Source organism: Salvelinus alpinus, chromosome 6 (genome assembly GCF_045679555.1).
Source record: "Salvelinus alpinus chromosome 6, SLU_Salpinus.1, whole genome shotgun sequence".
NCBI classification, from domain to species: Eukaryota; Metazoa; Chordata; class Actinopteri; order Salmoniformes; family Salmonidae; genus Salvelinus; species Salvelinus alpinus.
Window position 1 is genome coordinate 30878041 of NC_092091.1, and position 20285 is coordinate 30898325.

Consider the following 20285-nt stretch of genomic DNA (forward strand, 5'->3'; position numbering starts at 1 on the left):
AATTATGAATAGTAAAGTAAACAGTACGATTGCGTGTGTAAGCTTACCCAATTCCATGTCCGTTTTTAAAGAAAGAGAAGGATTGTGCAGTTCGATGGATTGCAAAGATTAAATGAGTAATAGATCAGTCAATAAACAGGTTTATAGCTGAACTATCTAGGAAAACGATCATGTGGGAAATAACGTGGCACAACAGACATCTTCTTTAACACCAACCATTTAATCACTACAAATTATGAAATAATGACAGTGTTTCTCATAAAGGGACACTTTCGTGGTCTGTGTGAAATCCTCCACTCAATAATCACCACATGGCAGAGGATGATATTTACAGTATGCACATAATCATGTCGCTATAGTAGGAAACATATTCAACTTTTTACAAGGCTTCTTTCTTCAAAGACGTATTATGTCTAGTCAGTGTGCAAATTGCATAGTGTTTCATAGAACCTATTACTGTGATTATAATTACTGGGACAATACATAGCCTGGGTGTCAAAGTCTATACAATTCTGAAGAGCTCCCTCCTGATTGTGACATAATATCATCACCTGAACAGCTTTCATTTGACTGGATGTAATGTGCACAGATTTACCCTTATATATTCACATTAGATCTATAAGTGTGTGTCTGTGTGTATGCCTACAGTATGCAAGTGTAGAAGTGTGGAATTGGTATGCTTTTTAGAATGAGTTCAAATCAGTTATCCATGTTTAAATGTCGCCTTTGGGAACAACAGTGTTCTAAGTGAAAGTGCACCTAATTAACTATCAACATTAAATATCACAATTCCCTTTCATTTTTCATGAGGCCTATTTTCCAACAATGCAGCTTTCAGGGCTGGGAATCAATATTTCAGAAAGTGCATTTTTCATAACTTCAGTGTAGAAAGCCTAGGTGCATTATTCATATCCGTTACAAGGAAAGTCTAAAAGTGACATTTTTGATATACTGTTTAATAAACACAAGGGTGAGTTTATAAGATGTGCTAATGGATCCTCCGGCATGTCTCAGCTGTGCTGCATAGCCAACAAGCAGGAAGTTTAGTCATTGAACAGAACAGAACAGAACAATTTTCTCTCTGAAGTCGTGCATAACACCCCCGTATTGCTTTTAAATTGCATCTGTTGGAGTGTTTCTCTCTCCTTTCCAAACTCCTATTCAGTCTCTTTGATTCGCAGGTTCCCTAAAAATCCCACCTTGAGACCTCTTTCTCTTCATCAACACTCTCTGTTTTGCTCATCTCGTTGACATCCAAACCCTGGCTTCTATCTTCTGCCCGTGTCGTCTCCTCCACTGAACTTCTCTCACACTCCTTTTCTTGTTCTCTCTCTTCGATTATCTTCACTAGCCTATGGAACTTCTGGTCCAACTCGTCTACCGTTTCCCTCCCTCTCTCCTCCTCCCTCTCGCCCTCGCTTTCCAGTGAGCTCAGTGACCCTGCCCGGGAGTCCCCCCCCTCAAACTCATAGGTTTGCAGTGAGTCGTAGGGTGGCTGGGATAGGTCAGTCACCTGGTCCAAACGGTGCTTCAGGAAGTCCTCCATCCTCAAAGGCAGGGAGGGGTTACAGTTAGCCCCACCCTTTTCCCCTGCCCTGTTAGACACCAGTCCCCGGGCACAGCCCCACCCCCTGCCGTATCCCAGCATGCCTCCAGAGAGGCTCCTACCAAGCGCGTACATGTTCAGGAATTCTGCACTGCCTGGATACAAAGTAGTCCCGGTCACAGGTATCCCTCCACTGCCCTGGTTTAGTGAACCCACAATGCTGTATGTTGACTCCCCCAGTGTTTTAGTGTGGGTGTCACCAACAGTGTCTTCATTCTTCTCTGAGCTGGGGAGAGTAGAGGAATCTGTGTCTGTGTCATCTACTGCAGAGCTGGAAGCTCCAGTGGTGGTGGTGGTCTGTGAGGGAGAGGACTCTGTCTTGTTCTCCTGCTGCTCTGAGGAAGAGAGGCTACTGCTGTGACTCTGGGAGCATGAGCCATTTGGGACAGAGTAGGTCAGAACCAGTGCTTCATCTGTCAGTACAGACTCAGGCTGTGTCTGGGGAGGAAATACACAATGATTTTATGAGGAATTATAAATACTTTAATAGGAAAAATAGTCAGAGATTGACCAAAATCTCTGAGGGAGATAATAACAATATTATTACACCCATTATATGTGAAAGTTAATATCTGACCCTGATTGGTCCCTGGTCCGGATGCAGCTGCTGTTGCTGGTTGTCAGTGTTGGTCTCCCTGCCTCCCTCTCTCTCTGTAGGTCTGCTGTCAGCCATCATGCTCTCTGGTCCTTCTCTGCTGGGGAACCGTGGCTCAGCAGGGTTGAGATGAACCGCTCCAGACTCTAGCAGATCAAATGTGCCCTGGTTCTGGATGACTAGGGAATTATTAACGTTACCCATCTGATGGCCAGGAAGCCCATAGGTTTCCATCAGTTTGGCCAGCTGCAGACCCGACTGGAATGGAGTGCGCCCCTCGGGAAGGTCTCTGAGGACAGGCAGGGTGTGGATGCTGTAGCAGAGGTGTCCGTACACAGGGGTTGAGCCTGGAGGCCTGGGGTCCAAAGCAGAGTGTGGGGTCCTGCTCCAGCTGTACGTCCTAGCCCTGGCCTGATTCTGCTGTGTGTACCATCTGGGCAAAGAGATGAGCATAAGGCAGAGGAACACACATGCACGCAAGTACACACACACAGACACATGCCCTCACACACACTACACAAACCAACGTCACAGCTCACATGTTCCTGCTGTCCTGCATGCGCTGTACTCTGTGCATGCTCTGGAGCGCGGTGATGTCAAAGGCAGCAGTGTCTGCTTCCCCTCCCCCTTCGTCATCGTAGGTAATGATGTTCTCCCTCACATCATCCTCCTCAAATGGGGAGTGGGAGTCTCGCTTCTGATGCCGCAGAGACAGAGACAGAGCACACACCACTAGGGAGGCAGGGAGGCAGGGAGGGAGAGAGAGAGAGAGAGAGAGAGAGAGAGAGAGAGAGAGAGAGAGAGAGAGAGAGAGAGAGAGGGGTACATGATCGTAAATACCACACACTGCTGTCCATTTCATGGGATACAGATCTTCAGATAGAAGGACAGACAACGAATAGACAGACAGACATACAGTATAGTGCAAACAGTACAAACAGGCATGCACTATACATTGATTTGACAGTAGTCCTACTACACAGAGAGTCTTACCCAGCAGCGTGGTGACACAGGCCAGCAGGGCCAGCAAGGTGACCATACTGAAGATGAGTGATGGAGAGGCGGAGGGCAGGGGCAGACATACTGTCTGTCTCTCCCAGCCCCTGTCCCTCTGCCTACCCCTCTCCTCGGCCTGCATGCCTCCTCTCAGACATGGACACACGGTCACGGTGACCGTCCCGGTGTTGGTGAGGCCGGACGCCCCATCCCGCAGCACGATGGGCACGTACAGGGTGAGGAGGGAGGAGGAGAAGCCAGCGAGGGGCTGCAGGGCCGACTGGAGCACTAGTCTCGCTGTGGCACCTGGGGTTAAATAAGACAGTAACACCAGAAACACAAGCCAGTCGTCAGGTCACTGGTACAGAAATGTCATTCTCCAGTTGCACTATGTCAGTCCTAAAATTAATATTAGAAGTTCGACAGGCTTATATACTATGAGATGTAGACACACTGTCATCAAGCATGTCAAAAAAATTATCCCGTTGCAGAATTTCGGATTTGACATGCATTAGGCAGAGGGCTGAGGAGGGTGACAATTTGACACGGAGGTTGAATATTGCTCGAGGGCACCTCCACTCTCCCTGATGGTGAGGTTTAGAGCAGAACTGGACTCTGGAGGGATGCTGAAGTGGACTGTGGCGTCCTGTCCTCCCTGGTCCCTATCCACCGCCCGCAGTACCTGAACAACCTGGGAGACAGAGCAGAGAGAGGAGGACTTCTATTGGACCTCACAGTCACAGAACTGAGCCAATGGCATTGGAGAAAAAGAAGTCAGCCAATGGCATTAGAGAAAATGAACTCAGCCAATGGCAGGCTAGAGAAACAGGAAACAGTTATCTGACATCAGGTCCAATTTCATAAAAATTAGACAACAAAAGGAATAGGAAATCTTCAAAGACTTCTAAGGAGAATTGTCCTCTAAAGGTTGGAGTAAAAAAATGGCATTATGGTTATCAGCATGCGGGTCTATAGATAGATAGACTGATAAAGTGCGGTGTCAGAGTTACGTTCCGTAGGTAAGTGTTAGCAGCAGCACTGACCTGTCCAGGGGTACTGGAGTCACACACAGACGTTGTGTACTGCCTGTCCAACTCTGGTGCATTATCATTCTGGTCCAGCGTCTCTATGGCAACCACAACTCTGGTTACAAGGTTAGGATTGTCTGGAACAGGAAAGGAGTGCCTGGTGAGTTCAACATCAACTTCATTACAGCTTTCCACAGCTCTCACCCCAGGGCTACAATGAGTGATATATGGGGAAAACATGACTGTACTAAGCCAGAGTGCGTGTATTTCCTGGGGGCGGCTGAAGCTGAGAGGAGAGAGGGGGGGAGAGCCTCATACCTCTCTGTGTGGCGATGACAGTGATATTATGCCACTGCTCGCGCTCCCGGTCCAACTCCATCACCGTGGTGATAAGGCCGCTGTCAGAAGCAATACGGAACAGAGCCTCAGGGTCAGACTGAGGGTCAATAGAGTACCTGAGAGAGTGACGGGGGGGGGGGGGGGGGGGATAGTTTGAGAAAAGATAATGTGAGTGAGTGAAGGACAGATTGACTGACTGACGAACGGACTGACTGGCTGAGTGTAGGCTACCTGATGTTGGAGCTTTGTCCCGTGTCTGGGTCCACAGCAGACACCCGACCCACGCTGCAGACAGGGGGACAGTTCTCAGGCACATCTAGACGGTAACGTGACCGGGAGAAGCGGGGGGGCTCGTCTGCATTGAGGACCATGACCCGTACGGTCGCCCGGTCCTTAAAGGGACCCTTCCGTAGGAACCGTGCGTCCACTACGGGGTTCATAACCTCCACTGAGAACGAGTAGGAACCGCACCTCTCATAGTCGAGCAGCTGAGGAGAGAAATACAGTACCACCAATTAGATTTGACTTATGTCCTTTCCTATAACCAGTTTTGTCTACTATTTCTCTCTTTCTCCTTTGCTCAAACACTCTCTCTTTCTTCTTCTTTTCATCGTGCCCCTTCCCCAGCCCTGGTTCCATAATTAATTTGCTCCCATGTTGATTCATCATTCCCACATTCTATCTCATACTCTCACCCTCATCTCACACACTTTGTTAAATGGAGCTTGCGATGCCCCGTGTACTTGACACCACACTGAGGAAAACACAGGCTCACAACCTATTTTCTGGTTGGCGATTTCAATTCAACTGCTAGATGGAATCTTTCATTTTTCAAATAGTTGTGCATAAATTCCAGGGTATTTGGATCTCTTTGTCTATTTCCAAGCAAACCAAGGTGAGATATGTTTTGTTTAAGTTAATTACGTTTGTGACATTGCCTGCAATCACACAACAGGATTGCTAGGAAAAATGACTGAGGAAAAACTGTTAAAATACTGTTTCCAGACCAAATATTTCTTTATTCAAAGCATCCTATTATCAGACCTGATTGTTGCTGACTGAAGTCTCTGCAGGCAACACTGTCCTGCTGTTTTCTATGTTTTTCACTGCATGAACTTCCTTGTTAGAGTAGCTTGGAGGAGCAATGCTTAGTTTAGCCTCTCATTTTACACCATTGTGGATGTTTTTTGACTTGAGTCTGATTAAGAGCTATGTATCTTATTGCTCACCTTGTTTAACACAATGACAGCCTCTTGGTCTCTTCCGGTGATGTTAAATGTGTCCCCCTCCTCTCCGTCCAGGATGGTATATTCCAGCATGGCGTTCTCTCCCAGATCAGCATCTGTGGCCGAGAGGCGACCCACCTCCACTCCTGGTGCTGCCAGCTCAGAGATAGAGAATGACCAGGCACCTAAAGAGAGCGAGAGAGAGAGAGAGCGAGAGAAAGAGAGAGACCACACAGATGAGTGACAGGGCATAGACATACCATTTAGATCCTAAAATGAGAGTAGGCATTCCAGTAGTCCTCAGGGGAAATGTTTACAGTAATGATGAAAACCAAAAGACAAACTTCTCTTTGAGTGTCCTGTATCCAAGGAAACGGCAGCCAAAGTGCAGTAGTCTGTGACAGCAGGGTTTGGCAGTTCCCTGGCTCTCAACGATGAGTCTGTCTGTCTCTCTTTGATTCTACACAGTGAGTGACTAACTGTAGTATTCCTACCATGGTCTCCCTCTAAACAGTATGGAAAGGACACACTTTCATCTAATGACACTTGTTAATAATTCAAAGCTTTGCGAATTCAACACACACGTCTCTATCTCCACAGATGAAACAAATACGTTTGTTTAGATTCACTCTGCATTAGTGTCAGATAGAGAATCATGAACATGCACACAGTGAGCTACAGTAGGAAGACAGCTATAGTGCTTAATAAATACTGTGCATTTGGAATTATGAAATTGCTTGAGAGAGAGAGCGAGGGAGGGGTGAAGTCAAGAAAGAGATGAATGGGAGAGTGTGAGAGAGAGAGAGAGAGGGGCATATATTACAGAGGAATGTATTGTATGACTGAGAACGTTATATTCTGCAGTGATTCTACTGTCTGTTGGAGCAGAATTGACTGGATGGCAGATCAAATATGAATAGAATAGAATGCAGAAGCGCTTGGATAAGAAAAGACTTGACCATGATCTCTCACTGTTTTTCAGGAAGAGCTTAGTGTTGAGAAACCTAACAGAGAAATCTCAAAATATGTTATCAACTCAGATTGATGATGGTGATGAAGATGACGGTGAGGAGGAGGAAGAACAGATAAGCAGCTCATTCATGGAATTGATTAATTAGTTTGCCATGAGGAAACACGAGCCATATGCACACATCAAGGAACACTCCATAAAATGGCTTCAAAATCCACTATAAGCACAGCGCTGCTGTGTGACAATCCTGGCAGAGAAGATCCTAAAGGTGCTCTTAGTAGCAGCGAGAGATCAGTGCACCATCACAAGTGCCACATTGCAAGGCATTTCATCACACACATACACACACAAAATCAGACAAGCACACACGCAAAATCAAACACACAAAATCACACACACGCACAATCACACGCAGACACACACAGAAACACACACACACAGAGAGAGAGAGAGAATACAGAAATATGTCCTAAGAATGTTTCAACTGGAGTTATAGAAGTTGAAAGCTATAACCACAATAGCATGACAATGACCAATAACAAAACCGTATCTGTAATGTTCTCACTCTTTCTGAAGTGAGGGGGGTTGTCGTTGACGTCACTCAGCCTCACAGTGACTGTGGTCGTCCCTGACATCCCCCCCAGGTGCCCCCCCATGTCTTTGGCCTCAAGGACGACCAGATAGGTGTCCTGACTCTCCCTGTCCATGTCAGTTACAGCAGTACGCAGGACACCTGGCAGAGAGGACGATGAGAGGACAGTAAATAAGCACATGATGCATTACATTACATCACAGCTGAAGGGACAAGCAGACCTAAATGCTGTAGAGGGATGAGTCACCTGCTTTAATGTCACATATAGCTATGTCACAAGCCTTTATGTCAGGGGTAGGCGACAAGATTCAACCCCGGGCTGTTTTTGTCGGAGCGGATGTTCCGGGGAGCCAGAACATAATTATAATATTTTTAGACTACAAATTGAACACAACTAAGCCCAAAAGGAGATTGTATTTACATTAAGACATGATTACATATCTCTATTTTCTATTAGAACAAATTTTGGACCGCGGGCTACCTGTTGCTGACCCCTGCTTTTTGTAGAGTACACAGAATACATCAGACCACAGAAGTTACACCATATGATATCTTTACAAATCAAAGGGTCATACTGTAGTGTCAGTTCATCAGCATGGCTACTATATGGTTAACATGTAGCTTGATAAGAGTCTGCATTGTAGGCCCACCAGACCTGTCTGAGGATCCACAGAGAAATACTGCTGGCCCTGGGTCACAGCATACACCAGCCTGGCACTGTTACCATACGTAGGGTCGTCTGCATCCGTGGCTGTCACCTGGATTATGGATGTACCTGTTAGAGAGAGATGGATTGGTGAGACTTCAGGAATGACTAATAAGCCCTTGAGGCAGCTTGTCTAGACTGTAATGTAAATCACAGATCAAGACCGAAGCCCTGTCTGTCACATGTAATACCTATATTGGCCATCTCGGGCACGGTGGTGCTGTATGGCTCATTCTGGAAGACAGGTGGGTTGTCATTGATGTCCTGCACTCTGATGATGAACATGGACGAGGGTTCGAGGGCGTGGCCCGTCTGGCGGTCGGTTACCGTGGCGATGAGGCGGTACTGGTCCTTCTCTTCTCGGTCCAGGGACTTGGTGACGTGGATGTTGCCAGTGTTCCCATCGATGACAAACACAGACCCCACCCCCTCTCCTTCTAAGATGTACTTGGTACGCCCATCACCTCGGTCCATATCTGTGTGCAGCTGCAGGAGATATATGTGTATAGAGAGAGAAATATAAAGTCATAAAATATCTATGGATTCTGCATTGAGCCTTGCCTAATGAGTGGCTTTAGTTCTCTATGATCTTTTCTCTAAAAAGAGGGTTTACAGTTGAACTTATGCTTTGTTGTTTGACATATTGTGTCCAAGCCACCACTGACTCAGAAAACGCATCCCTCATTAGCATAATTGATCATCTACCTAAACAATAGTTTGTGAAATCGGCGGTTGAATCAAGTCCAAGATGTGGTGTTCAGTCAGTATGAATTGAATGGCACCAGGTGTGAAGGGGACAGAGGGGACCAGAATGTGTACTGATGCGTACAGCTAATTAACTCATTGGACCAAATAGGCCACCGGGGGATTGTTAGGGGGTGAGAGCACATGACTGTGGACAGTGGCCCCCAAATGTCGCTCTGTCTGTCTTCTGTTCTGTCCATCTGTCTGTTTTCGTTCCCTCTCTGAATCCATCTGTTTGCCTGTCTATGTATCTCTACCTTTGTCTTTCTGTCACCCTCTCTCTCTCAATTCAATTCAAGGGGCATTATTGGCATGGGAAACGTGTTTACATTGCCAAAGCAAGTGGCAATAGAAAATAAACAAAAGTGAAATAAAAAATAAAAAATGAACATTTCAAAATGTCATATTATGTCTATATACAGTGTTGTAACGATATGCAAATAGTTAAAGTACAAAAGGGAAAATAAATAAACATAAATATGGGTTGTATTTACAATGGTGTTTGTTCTTCACTGGTTGCCCTTTTCTTGTGGCAACAGGTCACAAATATTGCTGCTGTGATGGCACACTGTGGTATTTCACCCAATATATTTTGGAGTTCATCAAATTTGGATATGTTTTCGAATTCTTTGTGGGTCTGTGTAATCTGAGGGAAATATGTGTCTCTAATATGGTCATACATTTGGCAGGAGGTTAGGAAGTGCAGCTCAGTTTACACTTTTGTGGGCAGTGTGCACATAGCCTGTCTTCTCTTGAGAGCCAGGTCTGCCTATGGCGGCCTTTCTCAATAGCAAGGCTATGCTCACTGAGTCTGTACATAGTCAAAGCTTTTTAATTTTGGGTCAGTCACAGTGGTCAGGTATTCTGCCACTGTGTACTCTCTGTTTAGGGCCAAATAGCATTATAGTTTGCTCAGTTTTTTTGTAAATTATTTCCAATGTGTCAAGTAATTATCTTTTTGTTTCTCATGATTTGTTTGAGTCTAATTGTGTTGCTGTCCTGGGGCTCTGTGAGGTCTGTTTGTGTTTGTGAACAGAGCCCCAGGAATAGCCTGCTTAGGGGACTCTTCTCTAGGTTCATCTCTCTGTAGGTGACAGCTTTGTTATGGAAGGTTTGGGAATCGCTTCCTTTTAGGTGGTTGTAGAATTGTATGGCTCTTTTCTGGATTTGATAATTAGCGGGTATCAGATTAATTCTGCTCTGCATGGTCTCATTTTGATGTTTGTCCCATTTAGTGAATTCTTGGTTGGTGAGCGGACCCCAGACCTCACAACCATAAAGGGCAATGAGTTCTATAACTGATTCAAGTATTTTTTGCCAGATCCTAATTGGTATGTCAAATTTTATGTTCCTTTTGATGGCATAGAAGGCCCTTCTTGCCTTGTCTCTCAGATCGTTCACAGCTTTGTGGAAGTTACCTATGATGCTGATGTTTAGGCCGAGGTATGTATAGTTTTTTGTGTGCTCTAGGGCAACGGTGTCTAGATGGAATTAGTTTTTGTGGTCCTGGCGACTGGACCTTTTTTGGAACACTATTGTTTTTGTCATCACTGAAGATCTAGGTGCAGAAGATCTAGGTGCTGCTGTAGGCCCTCCTTGGCTGGGGACAGAAGCACCAGATCATCAGCAAACAGTAGACCTTTGACTTCATATTCTAGTTGGGTGAAGCCGGGTGCCCTCGCCAATTCGTTGATATATATGTTGAAGAGGGTGGGGCTTAAGCTGCATCCCTGTCTCACCCCAAGGCCCTGTGGAAAGAAATTTGTGTTTTTTGATAATTTTAAACTTGTTGTTTGTGTACATGGATTATATAATGTCGTATGTTTTTCCCCCAACACCACTTTTCATCAATATATATTGCAGACCCTAATGCCAAATTGTGTCAAAACTTTTTTGAAATCAAAAAGCATGAGAAGACTTTGCCTTTGTTTTGGTTTGTTTGTTTGTCAATTAGGGTGTGCAGGGTGGCAGACGTGGTCTGTCATAAGGTATTTTGGTAAAAAGCCAATTTGACATTTGCTCAGTACATTGTTTTCACTGTGGAAATGCACGGGTATGCTGTTAATGATAACGCAAGGTTGCTGTTGACGCATATTATTGTTATTCTTATCTCTTAGTTTGTTGGGGGGGGGCATTTTTCTTAAAACTGCATTGTTGGTTAAGGGCTTGTAAGTAAGCATTTCACTGTAAGGTCTACACCTGTTGTATTCGGCGCATGTGACTAATACAATTTGATTTGATATCCCACAGTAGATATTGGGGTAAAATTTGTCTCTCTCTCTCTGAGAACGTACCTCTGACAGTCCATCTGCCCATCTGTTTCTCTCTTTCTGTCTGTCTACCTGTCTCTGTGTGTCTGCCCATTTTACTTTGCAGTGAAGAGTGCTAGCTTGTTCAGTATTTAATAGCAGTAGGGGGATATTACAGGGAGCTTGGTGGGTAAAAGGCCAGACACACAGAAATAGAAAGCTAAAGAGATTACTCAGCCTTCATCACACAAGGAAGGCTTTCTGACCAGGAACCTTCACATCTCGCTCCCCTTAAGGCACATCTACACATGCTCATAATCCACTAGGTTTACTCACATCACATCCTTTCCTCCCCTCCGCTGCGACCCTCCATCTTAGACCAACACAACCTCTCTCTAATGAACCACAACCGATTCTTTTAACTATAGTAAGTAGCATGGGTTGTTTGATATTGGCTGAGCAATATTACTGCAGGTTTTCACATCAATTAAGGTCTGTATATATACTGTAGGTTCTTTCATATGAAAACAGCTTTGTGGTCTCTGTGGTTATTATATTTTTCACATGAGAATTACGTACAAGCCAAGCCATGGGCAAGGAAAATTGTTAATATTATTATGTGACATAAGCCTGGAGAGAGCAAGCGTAAGAAAGTATTACGGCCCTAGGCCTTTAATCACATAGATGTGCATTTCTTCTACCCAAGAATACCAAAATGGTGCATAAAAACATTGGTATACATGTCAACTGTAATTCATAAACCCTGGCTGTATACAGCCAAGTGTGTCTGTGTGCAACTGTGATATGTGTGTCAGAGAGAGCGAGTCAGTGTGTGTATGTGTGTAGTTGAGCGTGCAGTTAGGGATTAAAGAAACACATGATAACACAGTAAAAAATGCTATATATTCTTCCTCCTTAAATCTGCTTTGATTCGGATCCCATACATCACCACGAGAGACATCTTTGTCAGTCTCCTTCCCTATCTTACTCTCCTAACATCCTTCCCTCCTAGCCCCCACCCTGTCTCTCACCAACCCCTACACTCCTAGTCTCAATCTAATTGCTAGCTCAGTCCTGCTGTGCATCAGTCGCCATGGCAAAAAAAAATCCTCTGTGGCGTTTAAACTTATCCAATCCATAAAAACATAATTTTTTGTTGTTGAAATGATCTCTGATAGAATTCCCAGACGGCTACTTTCCCCATGCCGTTGTCACTCTCCCCCACTCTCTTTCATCTCAATGTTCTCTTCTCCTTGCTCTTACAGTGTGGCAGGGATCTTCAGTCTATCTTCACCTTGCTGATTTTCTCTCCCAGTAAAATTCTCATTCATTGCCATGATGTACTGTATCTTACATCATGGCACCGTCATGCTCACCGTTTTTAGCAATGTCTTTCAAACGGCATAGCACATACACTCTATACATGTATGTGAATCTGGGCATTGATGTATGTATGATCTTATCAAACTCATAGCCCTAACAAACTGGAACATGTTTGACATAACATCCAAACAGCATCCTAGCCATCTCAAGCCCTGAATCAGACTTGCACACTTACTACAACAACAAGAAAGAGTATATTATTTCTCCACCGACCGCACTGACATCCCTCCCTGACTGTTTCAATAACAGGCAGAGAGGAAGATGAAACATTTACGAGGTGAACACAGTGTTGGTTGGGGAGGCTCCAAACTGGGGTGTCACGATAAAGTATGCTGCCTGCTACTGTGAGTTGGCAGAGTTCCCTGTAAGCGTCACAGCTAATATAATCCACACACACACACACACTAAAGCTGCCAACAGATGCATTAGCAGCCCAACACTTTGCCTGTGAAGTGCTACAAGTAACTTCCACAGATCTAGATGGTTCAGGTGTGCTCTGATTTAAAACCCCTCCAATCATCTCATCATCACACTGTCTGAACACTGATATCCTGTCAGCTCTGCGGTGTTGTTGGTGTGGTGCGACCTACCGTACTTATTGGCTAACCCTAATGATTTTTTTTTTTTAAACGTTTATTTCACCTTTATTTAACCAGGTAGGCTAGTTAAGAACAAGTTCTCATTTGCAACTGCGACCTGGCCAAGATAAAGTATAGCAATTCGACACATACAACAACACAGAGTTACACATGGAATAAACAAAACATACAGTCAATAATACAGTAGAAAAATAAGTCTAAAGTATGTCAACTGACTAGTAGTGTACTGAAGTGGTTCCCAAACTGTGGGGTGTGCGAAGGACCACCCCGCCCCCTTACTCCTGGAAGTTGTAATAGTAGAATGCACAAGGTGCTATTTCCAAATTGGGTAGTGCATCATCAGTTTTCCTCGTCATGTCAGTCATTGCAGACCTTAGAGAGATCATTTCCAGATCAACTAGCCCGTGTCAGCTAACGTTTTTTAGCTCGGTTTTTTAGCCCATAGTTTTTGTTGTAATGTTTGGGTCAATCAAACATCACATGAACACACATACATTCATTTAAGACATGGCAAAATGTGTAGAATTGTAGGAAATAAGCTTTAAATCTGCAAAATTGTCTCTCTGCCAACAAGAGGGGTGTGAACAGTGTGTGTCATAAACAGTGCTTGTGCCTACAGAAAGAGATGTGGGGGGCGCGGGATGTTCACCATGAATGCTAGAAGGGGGGCTTGAGTGAAAAAGTTTGGGAACCCCTGGTGCACTATATCCTCAGGCTGTTGTGCTAGGAATTTACCAAAGATACATTTATGGATATTTGAAATCATACTGTACTGAAATCATACTGTACTTTAATGACATTGGTTGTGATGAGGTCTTACCCGTCCGATGAGCACTGGCTCTGGTCCTCTGTACTCCTCAATGACAAAGAACTGGTTCCACTGCCAGCTCCGCTTACGACGAGAGTGAGGCCCCACCCCTATTAGAGTTAACCCAGCCCCCCGAGAGACTAAGCCCCGCCCAGAGATACTCTCTGGGAGAACTCTGGACTCTGGATGCGAGACAGTCTGGACCTTCACATGATGATTGGGGTCTCCATTGGCCTCTGCCTCCATGGACTGCTGGGCCTCAAGTGACTGAGTGTGAACATTATCCCCATTATCCACATGGTCACTCTTGGATGTAATTACATTCCATATCTTTCCAGGAGTCAAAGTGGTTTGAAGGGTAAAGTCTGGAGTTTGAGTTGATATCTGTACTATTTCATCCATGCCATTCTTTTCTTTGTCTGTTAATCCAGGAGTCAGTGGGATGTGGGTTGTCATAAGAACCTCAGCATTCTGACCATGATTCACCAGAGAGTATTCTGCAGCCCTCAGTTCAATTAGGTCTTCCTGGCTGTTCTGAGCTGTAATCGGCAAACTAACAGTTAGTGAACTACATCCTCGCTGCTCCTCCCACATACAAACCAAAACAAGAAGAAGCACTGTTGGGGTGGTCATAGTGGAGGTGGTGTGTTAGTCAACTCGTTTAAAAATATATAATATATATATATATATATATATATATATATTCAGAGATTTTTTGATCCTCTCCTTGGATTCTGTTCATCTTCTCCCCACATTGTGATTTCCTTTGCTATCCGCAGGGTCAGTCTTGATTCTGGTTTACTTTTCACTCTCACACTAACTCATTCCCGTTCTGCTGTACACATGATGCAGGACTCCCTCCCAAGGCCGCAGCAGAGCGGAGCTGGATTACCTGAGTAGAGAGATAATTAGAGTAATCTCAGCTGTTTTAATTAAAAGGAGAGCAAACAGCTCCGAGGTGCAGGAGGCATGAAGACATGCAGAGATGTTGACACTATTCTCATTAACTCCTCGAGACCTGAGGAGAACTGGCTGCCATTTTACAACTCCACATTGTGGGGAATATATTGCAATAGTCTGTACTGTGTTTTTGCATCCAGTCTATGTGGAGATTTGTCCATCGTTTAGTGTTTAGTGAATTGCAGGATTAGACACCACAGTCATCAGCTTATAGAAAACCAGAGGCTATGTTCAGTCTGTTGTAAAATTGCAGCATATAAATACCTATTATCTATTTATAACATAATAAAACATTACAAGGGCTCATAGATGCTCGTAACTAGTAACAAAGCATTACATCTTTTGGTTTAAAGCGTCACTGAATACTTCGTGACAGAATGGGGCATAGTGTAATGAGACTATTGTGTTAGGTTATGAGCTCATTATAATGCATGTAAAGGAGATTTGTCTCTGGAGGCTGAGTTTGGACCTGAAGGGCAGAGGGTGGGGCACAGCTCCACTACTTTACTGTGTCAGACACAATTGCCAGTCCATCAGATGATTGATGTCGTCCTAAAGATGGCCTCCTCATGCCTCAATGCCAAGTAGTGGAAGAAGTCCCCCTTCAAAGATTAATTGGACTCATACATATTTTAATCAATTTCTGTCATCATTTCCCAAAAGTTTAACGATCCGGGTTTCGTTAGTATTAGAGTCAGACCCCGGCCATCGATCTTCCAGGCTTTGTGAAATGAAGGCTGTCACCAACTTAAGACTGAAAATGTGCTCTCTCTCTCTCTCTCTCTCTCTCTCTCTCTCTCTCTCTCTCTCTCTCTCTCTCTCTCTCTCTCTCTCTCTCTCTCTCTCTCTCTCTCTCTCTCTCTCTCTCTCATATATATACAATGGTACATATTTATTTCTGTCTATAAGAACAGAATGGCTGCCAACCTACAATCCCTGACTTGGCATGCCCAAATCCCATGTTTATATTGAATAGCCTTATCTGAGCTCCATTTTACTGTGTAATTAAAACATCTGCAATTGTATTACAAAACCCATTCATTTAGATGCACATGAGGGCCTAAGTTAAAACACTATTAACCCAAAATGACTGTGTAATATTTATCAGAATGTTTAATTTATTAAATGTTTTTATGTTTACGACAGGAACAGAATACTCATTCATTCCCTTTCAGCAATTGCCCTAGTTTCTTAATGCTTGATAACAAAGAACTAATTTGAGCTATATATTCGACTTTGTTCTACCCCTCCCTTCCACATGAATTCTTTCACCGAAGAGAAAAATTAACTGTTTAAAAGGACTAATGCTCTTTTTTTGTATTTTGCACACATTAATGCCACTTCATCAATATTAATGCCAGATGTGCACTCAGTCTCTCTGAGCCGATATGTCTGTTCCCTCATCTTTAAACCATCCCATATACTGTATCTCCACTAACGCTTTTACAGCCATTCCCTTTCTTCTGTATAATGCTGCATCTTTGAATCCATTAATAGTACTTCCTGGCCCATTTTAAAACAGTTAGTTTGAGTGTTGTTCATATTGCTCTCATGTCTACTGCTCCACAATTACAGAAAAAACATGTCATTTCATATTATTTTTCAGCATTTGAGATGTAAGTGTTAGTGAGAAGCATGTGTGAGGGGATAGCTGGAGAGAGATAGAGCGATAGAGATAGATAGGCAATGAAAGACTGAGGGTGAATTTACTGTTGCTGGCTCGGAGGGGGATGATGAGTGTCACACAGGCCTAAATTGCAAATCGCTGTTTCAGTCTCACTTCACTCTGTGTCTCGCTTCACTGCAAGAAAGCTGTTTCATTTTTATTAAAAATAGACTGTGCATGTCAAGCCTTTACATATATATGGAGAGAGGAGGGGGGGGGGGGGGTAGAGGGAGAGAGAGATACAGAGAGAGAGAGATACAGAGAGAGGGGGGAGGAGTGGGAGGGAGGGAGGGAGGGAGGGAGAGGGGGAAAGAGAGGGAGTGAGGGGGAGATAGAGGAATAAGAGAAGAGAGAGGGGGGTATGTGATGAAGGGAGAGCTTGGCTGGCTTAAGCAACGAAGACAGGCAAAGAGATTCTGCTCCACCCGTGCATCTCCCTGACATTCTCTTCTTCCTTCCATTCATCTTAATGTTTTAAGACTGCTCTGCCTCTCTCTCTCGACCACCTTCTCTCTTTCTCTCTCGGTGTGTAGACAGTCCTCCCATTCTGTCCAAACCAAACTGATGAGAGGCATCACTGTGACTGTACTCAGCACATCACTCATCTTGCTATTGTCAACATCTGACATTCAGACAGTCAGTCAAAGCCTAAGTGGTATGACAACCTCCCAATCAAAGTGCTGTGTTGGGGCAGACGCGTGCTCGCTCTAACAATGTGTTAGCATTTATGACTCAGCTGTACATTCACTTGACAAATTAATGAGTTCCACAAAGACTATATCTATACTGGCTGTGTGTGTGTGTGTGTATTATGTGCTGAGTGGAAATGGCTGATAATGATCTTCTCTACTCCTTTTTGATGTCCAAAGTCAAAGTGTTGTTGACGTGCAAATGTGGTACATGGTGTCTTATTCCAACGGTCTGTTATTTCTCTCCCTACTTCCTCTCCTCTTGTGTCACACACACACACACACACACACACACACACACACACACACACACACACACACACACACACACACACACACACACACACACACACACACACACACACACACACACACACACACACTCTTCAAAGCTGTTCATTAGCATACTGTAGATAGGCCTACACTGAACAGCCTGGAGCACAACCTTGTCTTGTTAGAGAATTCTGGAGCTGTGACCCCTCTGACGCATGTTAATGTGATTTACACACTTGGTCTAACTATAATAATGAATGCAACGCTAACAATTCCGAGCAACTGGCGACGCGGCGGCAAGCTCATCATTTTCATTATGCGAGCGCAAATCCGTGCGGAACCAGTGCGGTCTGCAGGTGAGCTTTTTTTGCGCGCGCTCCACAACGCACGAGTCCAGGAAGGACAATAAGCTCTCACAGGCTCAAGTTAAAATTAGACGTTCATCCATGTTTCTCAAACGTTTAATTTCGAAGTTGTTCCAAACCTCAAATGTCCAAGTATTTAAGGTTAAGTTTAGCCATTAACTTCAACATCTTAAGGTTAGGCATTAACTCTGAATGGTTAAGGTAAGGGTTAAGGTTTGGGATAGGCTTATAACAAAAATCTCTTGCACCAGAGGCAGATGCTTACGCCCATCCACCATCCCCAACACCCTCACTGTTGGCCTTCGTGGCCGGTTTCCACTTCATCTGATGATGTCCTCAGACATGGCTGGACATCTATTCTAAGCAAAAACATAAAACGCAACATGCTACAATTTCTAAGATTTTGCTAAGTTACATTTAGGGCTGTTACAGTGTCCATATAACCGCCACACTGGCAGTCACGAGTCATGACCACAGTCAAATTCCATGTGACCGTTTAGTCACGGTAACTAGGCGGTACCTGGTAGTCATTAGTAGCCTACCAAACTTGCTAACGGACAGTCGCTAATGGTCTTGTACTCAGCGCTCTCAACGCAAATGCAATCAAAAATCAAATCAAACACTTCATGAGAGCCCTGGCATTCAGAGCTTGAGTGGAATAGGATCACCTGTTGCTCAGTGAGAGACAGCTCCTCATAGCTGGTTGATGCATGGAATGAAATAAGTGTTCCTATAAGCCCATGTTGCGCAACATTTCTATAGGCTATGCTATGCAATTTCATGAGAAAGAGTTTTGATGGCCTCTATTAAAAAGAGGATCCAATCAGATTTCTATACACTAGGCCTATTATATTTATTTATCATCTTTCCTAATATTAAGCACATTGTTTCACTTTACAACTGGAGTAGCCTACCTGGCTGGCATGAAAATTAACCATGGGAAAAGCGTCCTCCATTCGCTATTCAAGTGCATACGGATTACAATGCTTTTTTCTCCCCTGCACCTGTTCCAACAGATAATGGCCCATTCTAAATCCAAACTAATTTCACACATATATTATTTAGTGTATGTACAGACTAGATTCAATTGAGAATAGTCTGATTGGAGTGAGAATACTATCACTTGTGAATGATGCCCAGAATGTGCAGCCTGTGCAAGAAACAGAGCAGAGCGCATGCCTTTCATGCAACTTTTCATAAAATTATTATTATGTATTAGAAAATCTAAACATATAGCCTAACGCTTGTATCACAACTAAAGTTGCATAAATAACTCTAAATTAAGCATATAGGAGGACCTGTTTCTTTATTAACCACTCAACACAGAATAGCCGCATGTGTCACTCCTTCGAAAATCGTTTGGGGAAACTATCCTTTCTATTTTATTCAGCTATGTTCCATTTTATTGTTCTCACTATAAAACAATATAAAATAATGCCACGGGAATTATAAGCAATTCTTTCCTGCTAAATGAACTAGTGTAGCCCACAGCTATATGGCATTGCCAGATTAGGGCCTAACATAATGACAACTCAGAATATGCTATTCTGTTCTTCTGAAATAGGTTACATTTTCTTCATATCATATTGTTTCTTTAGACCGGCCTAAAATAAATCATTGATGTATTGTGATGGTGTAGGCTATATTAAGTGTATTTATTAGACTTTTTAAAATGTAGACGCTCCATAGGTGTGCATCAATGGCTTGTAGGCTATGCGTGGAACCCGGAGATGCTAAATGTGTTTGTTAATAAACAGTCAAATACCGTGAGATCGGCAGTTATTTGCATGACAATCACCGCCTGACAAAATGTCATGACCGCCACAGCCCTAGTTACAGTTCATATAGGGAAATCGGTCAATTTAAATAAATAAATTAGGCCCTAATCTATGGATTTCACATGACTGGGCAGGGGCGCAGGCATCGGTGGGCCTGGGAGGGCATAAGCCCACCCACTTGGGAAGCCAGGGCCATCCAATCAGAATGAGTTTTCCCCATAAAAAGGGCTTCATTACAGACAGAAATACTCCTCAGCTCCCCGCCCCTCAGACAATCCCGCAGGTGAAGAAGCTGGACGTGGAGGTCCTGGGCTGGCTTGGTTATACGTGGTCTGCGGTTGTGAGGCCAGTTGGACGTACTGCCAAATTCTTTAAAACGCTGTTGGAGGTGGCTTATGTTAGAGAAATAAACATTTAATTCTCTGGCAACAGCTCTGGTGGACATTCCTGCAGTCATCATGACAATTGCACACTCACTCAAAACTTGAGACATCTGTGGCATTGTGTTGTGTGACAGAACTGCACATTTGAGTGGCCTTTTGTCTCCAGCACAAGGTGCACTTGTGTAATGATCATGCTGTTTAATCAACTTCTTGATATGCCACACCTGTCAGATGGATGGATTGATTATCTTGACAAAGGCTAAAATGCTCACGAACAGGGATGTAAACAAATTTGTTCACAACATTTGAGAGAAATAAGCTTTTTGTGCG

General features: G+C 43.9%; 1 protein-coding gene across 1 annotated transcript; it reads right to left on the bottom strand.

Moving 5' to 3' along the window:
* Positions 1-207: 207 nt before the first annotated feature.
* LOC139578534 (cadherin-24-like) lies at positions 208-14509 on the bottom strand. The gene is made up of 13 exons (XM_071406255.1): positions 13854-14509; positions 8250-8544; positions 8008-8127; positions 7326-7493; positions 5794-5975; positions 4796-5052; positions 4544-4680; positions 4241-4362; positions 3771-3888; positions 3195-3503; positions 2741-2933; positions 2184-2634; positions 208-2044 (listed from the first exon to the last, which is right to left on the bottom strand). Exons 1-13 carry the CDS (start codon positions 14472-14474, stop codon positions 1187-1189), a joined length of 3831 nt encoding a protein of 1276 aa, XP_071262356.1. The 5' UTR covers positions 14475-14509; the 3' UTR covers positions 208-1186.
* Between the last annotated feature and the right edge of the window lie 5776 nt (positions 14510-20285).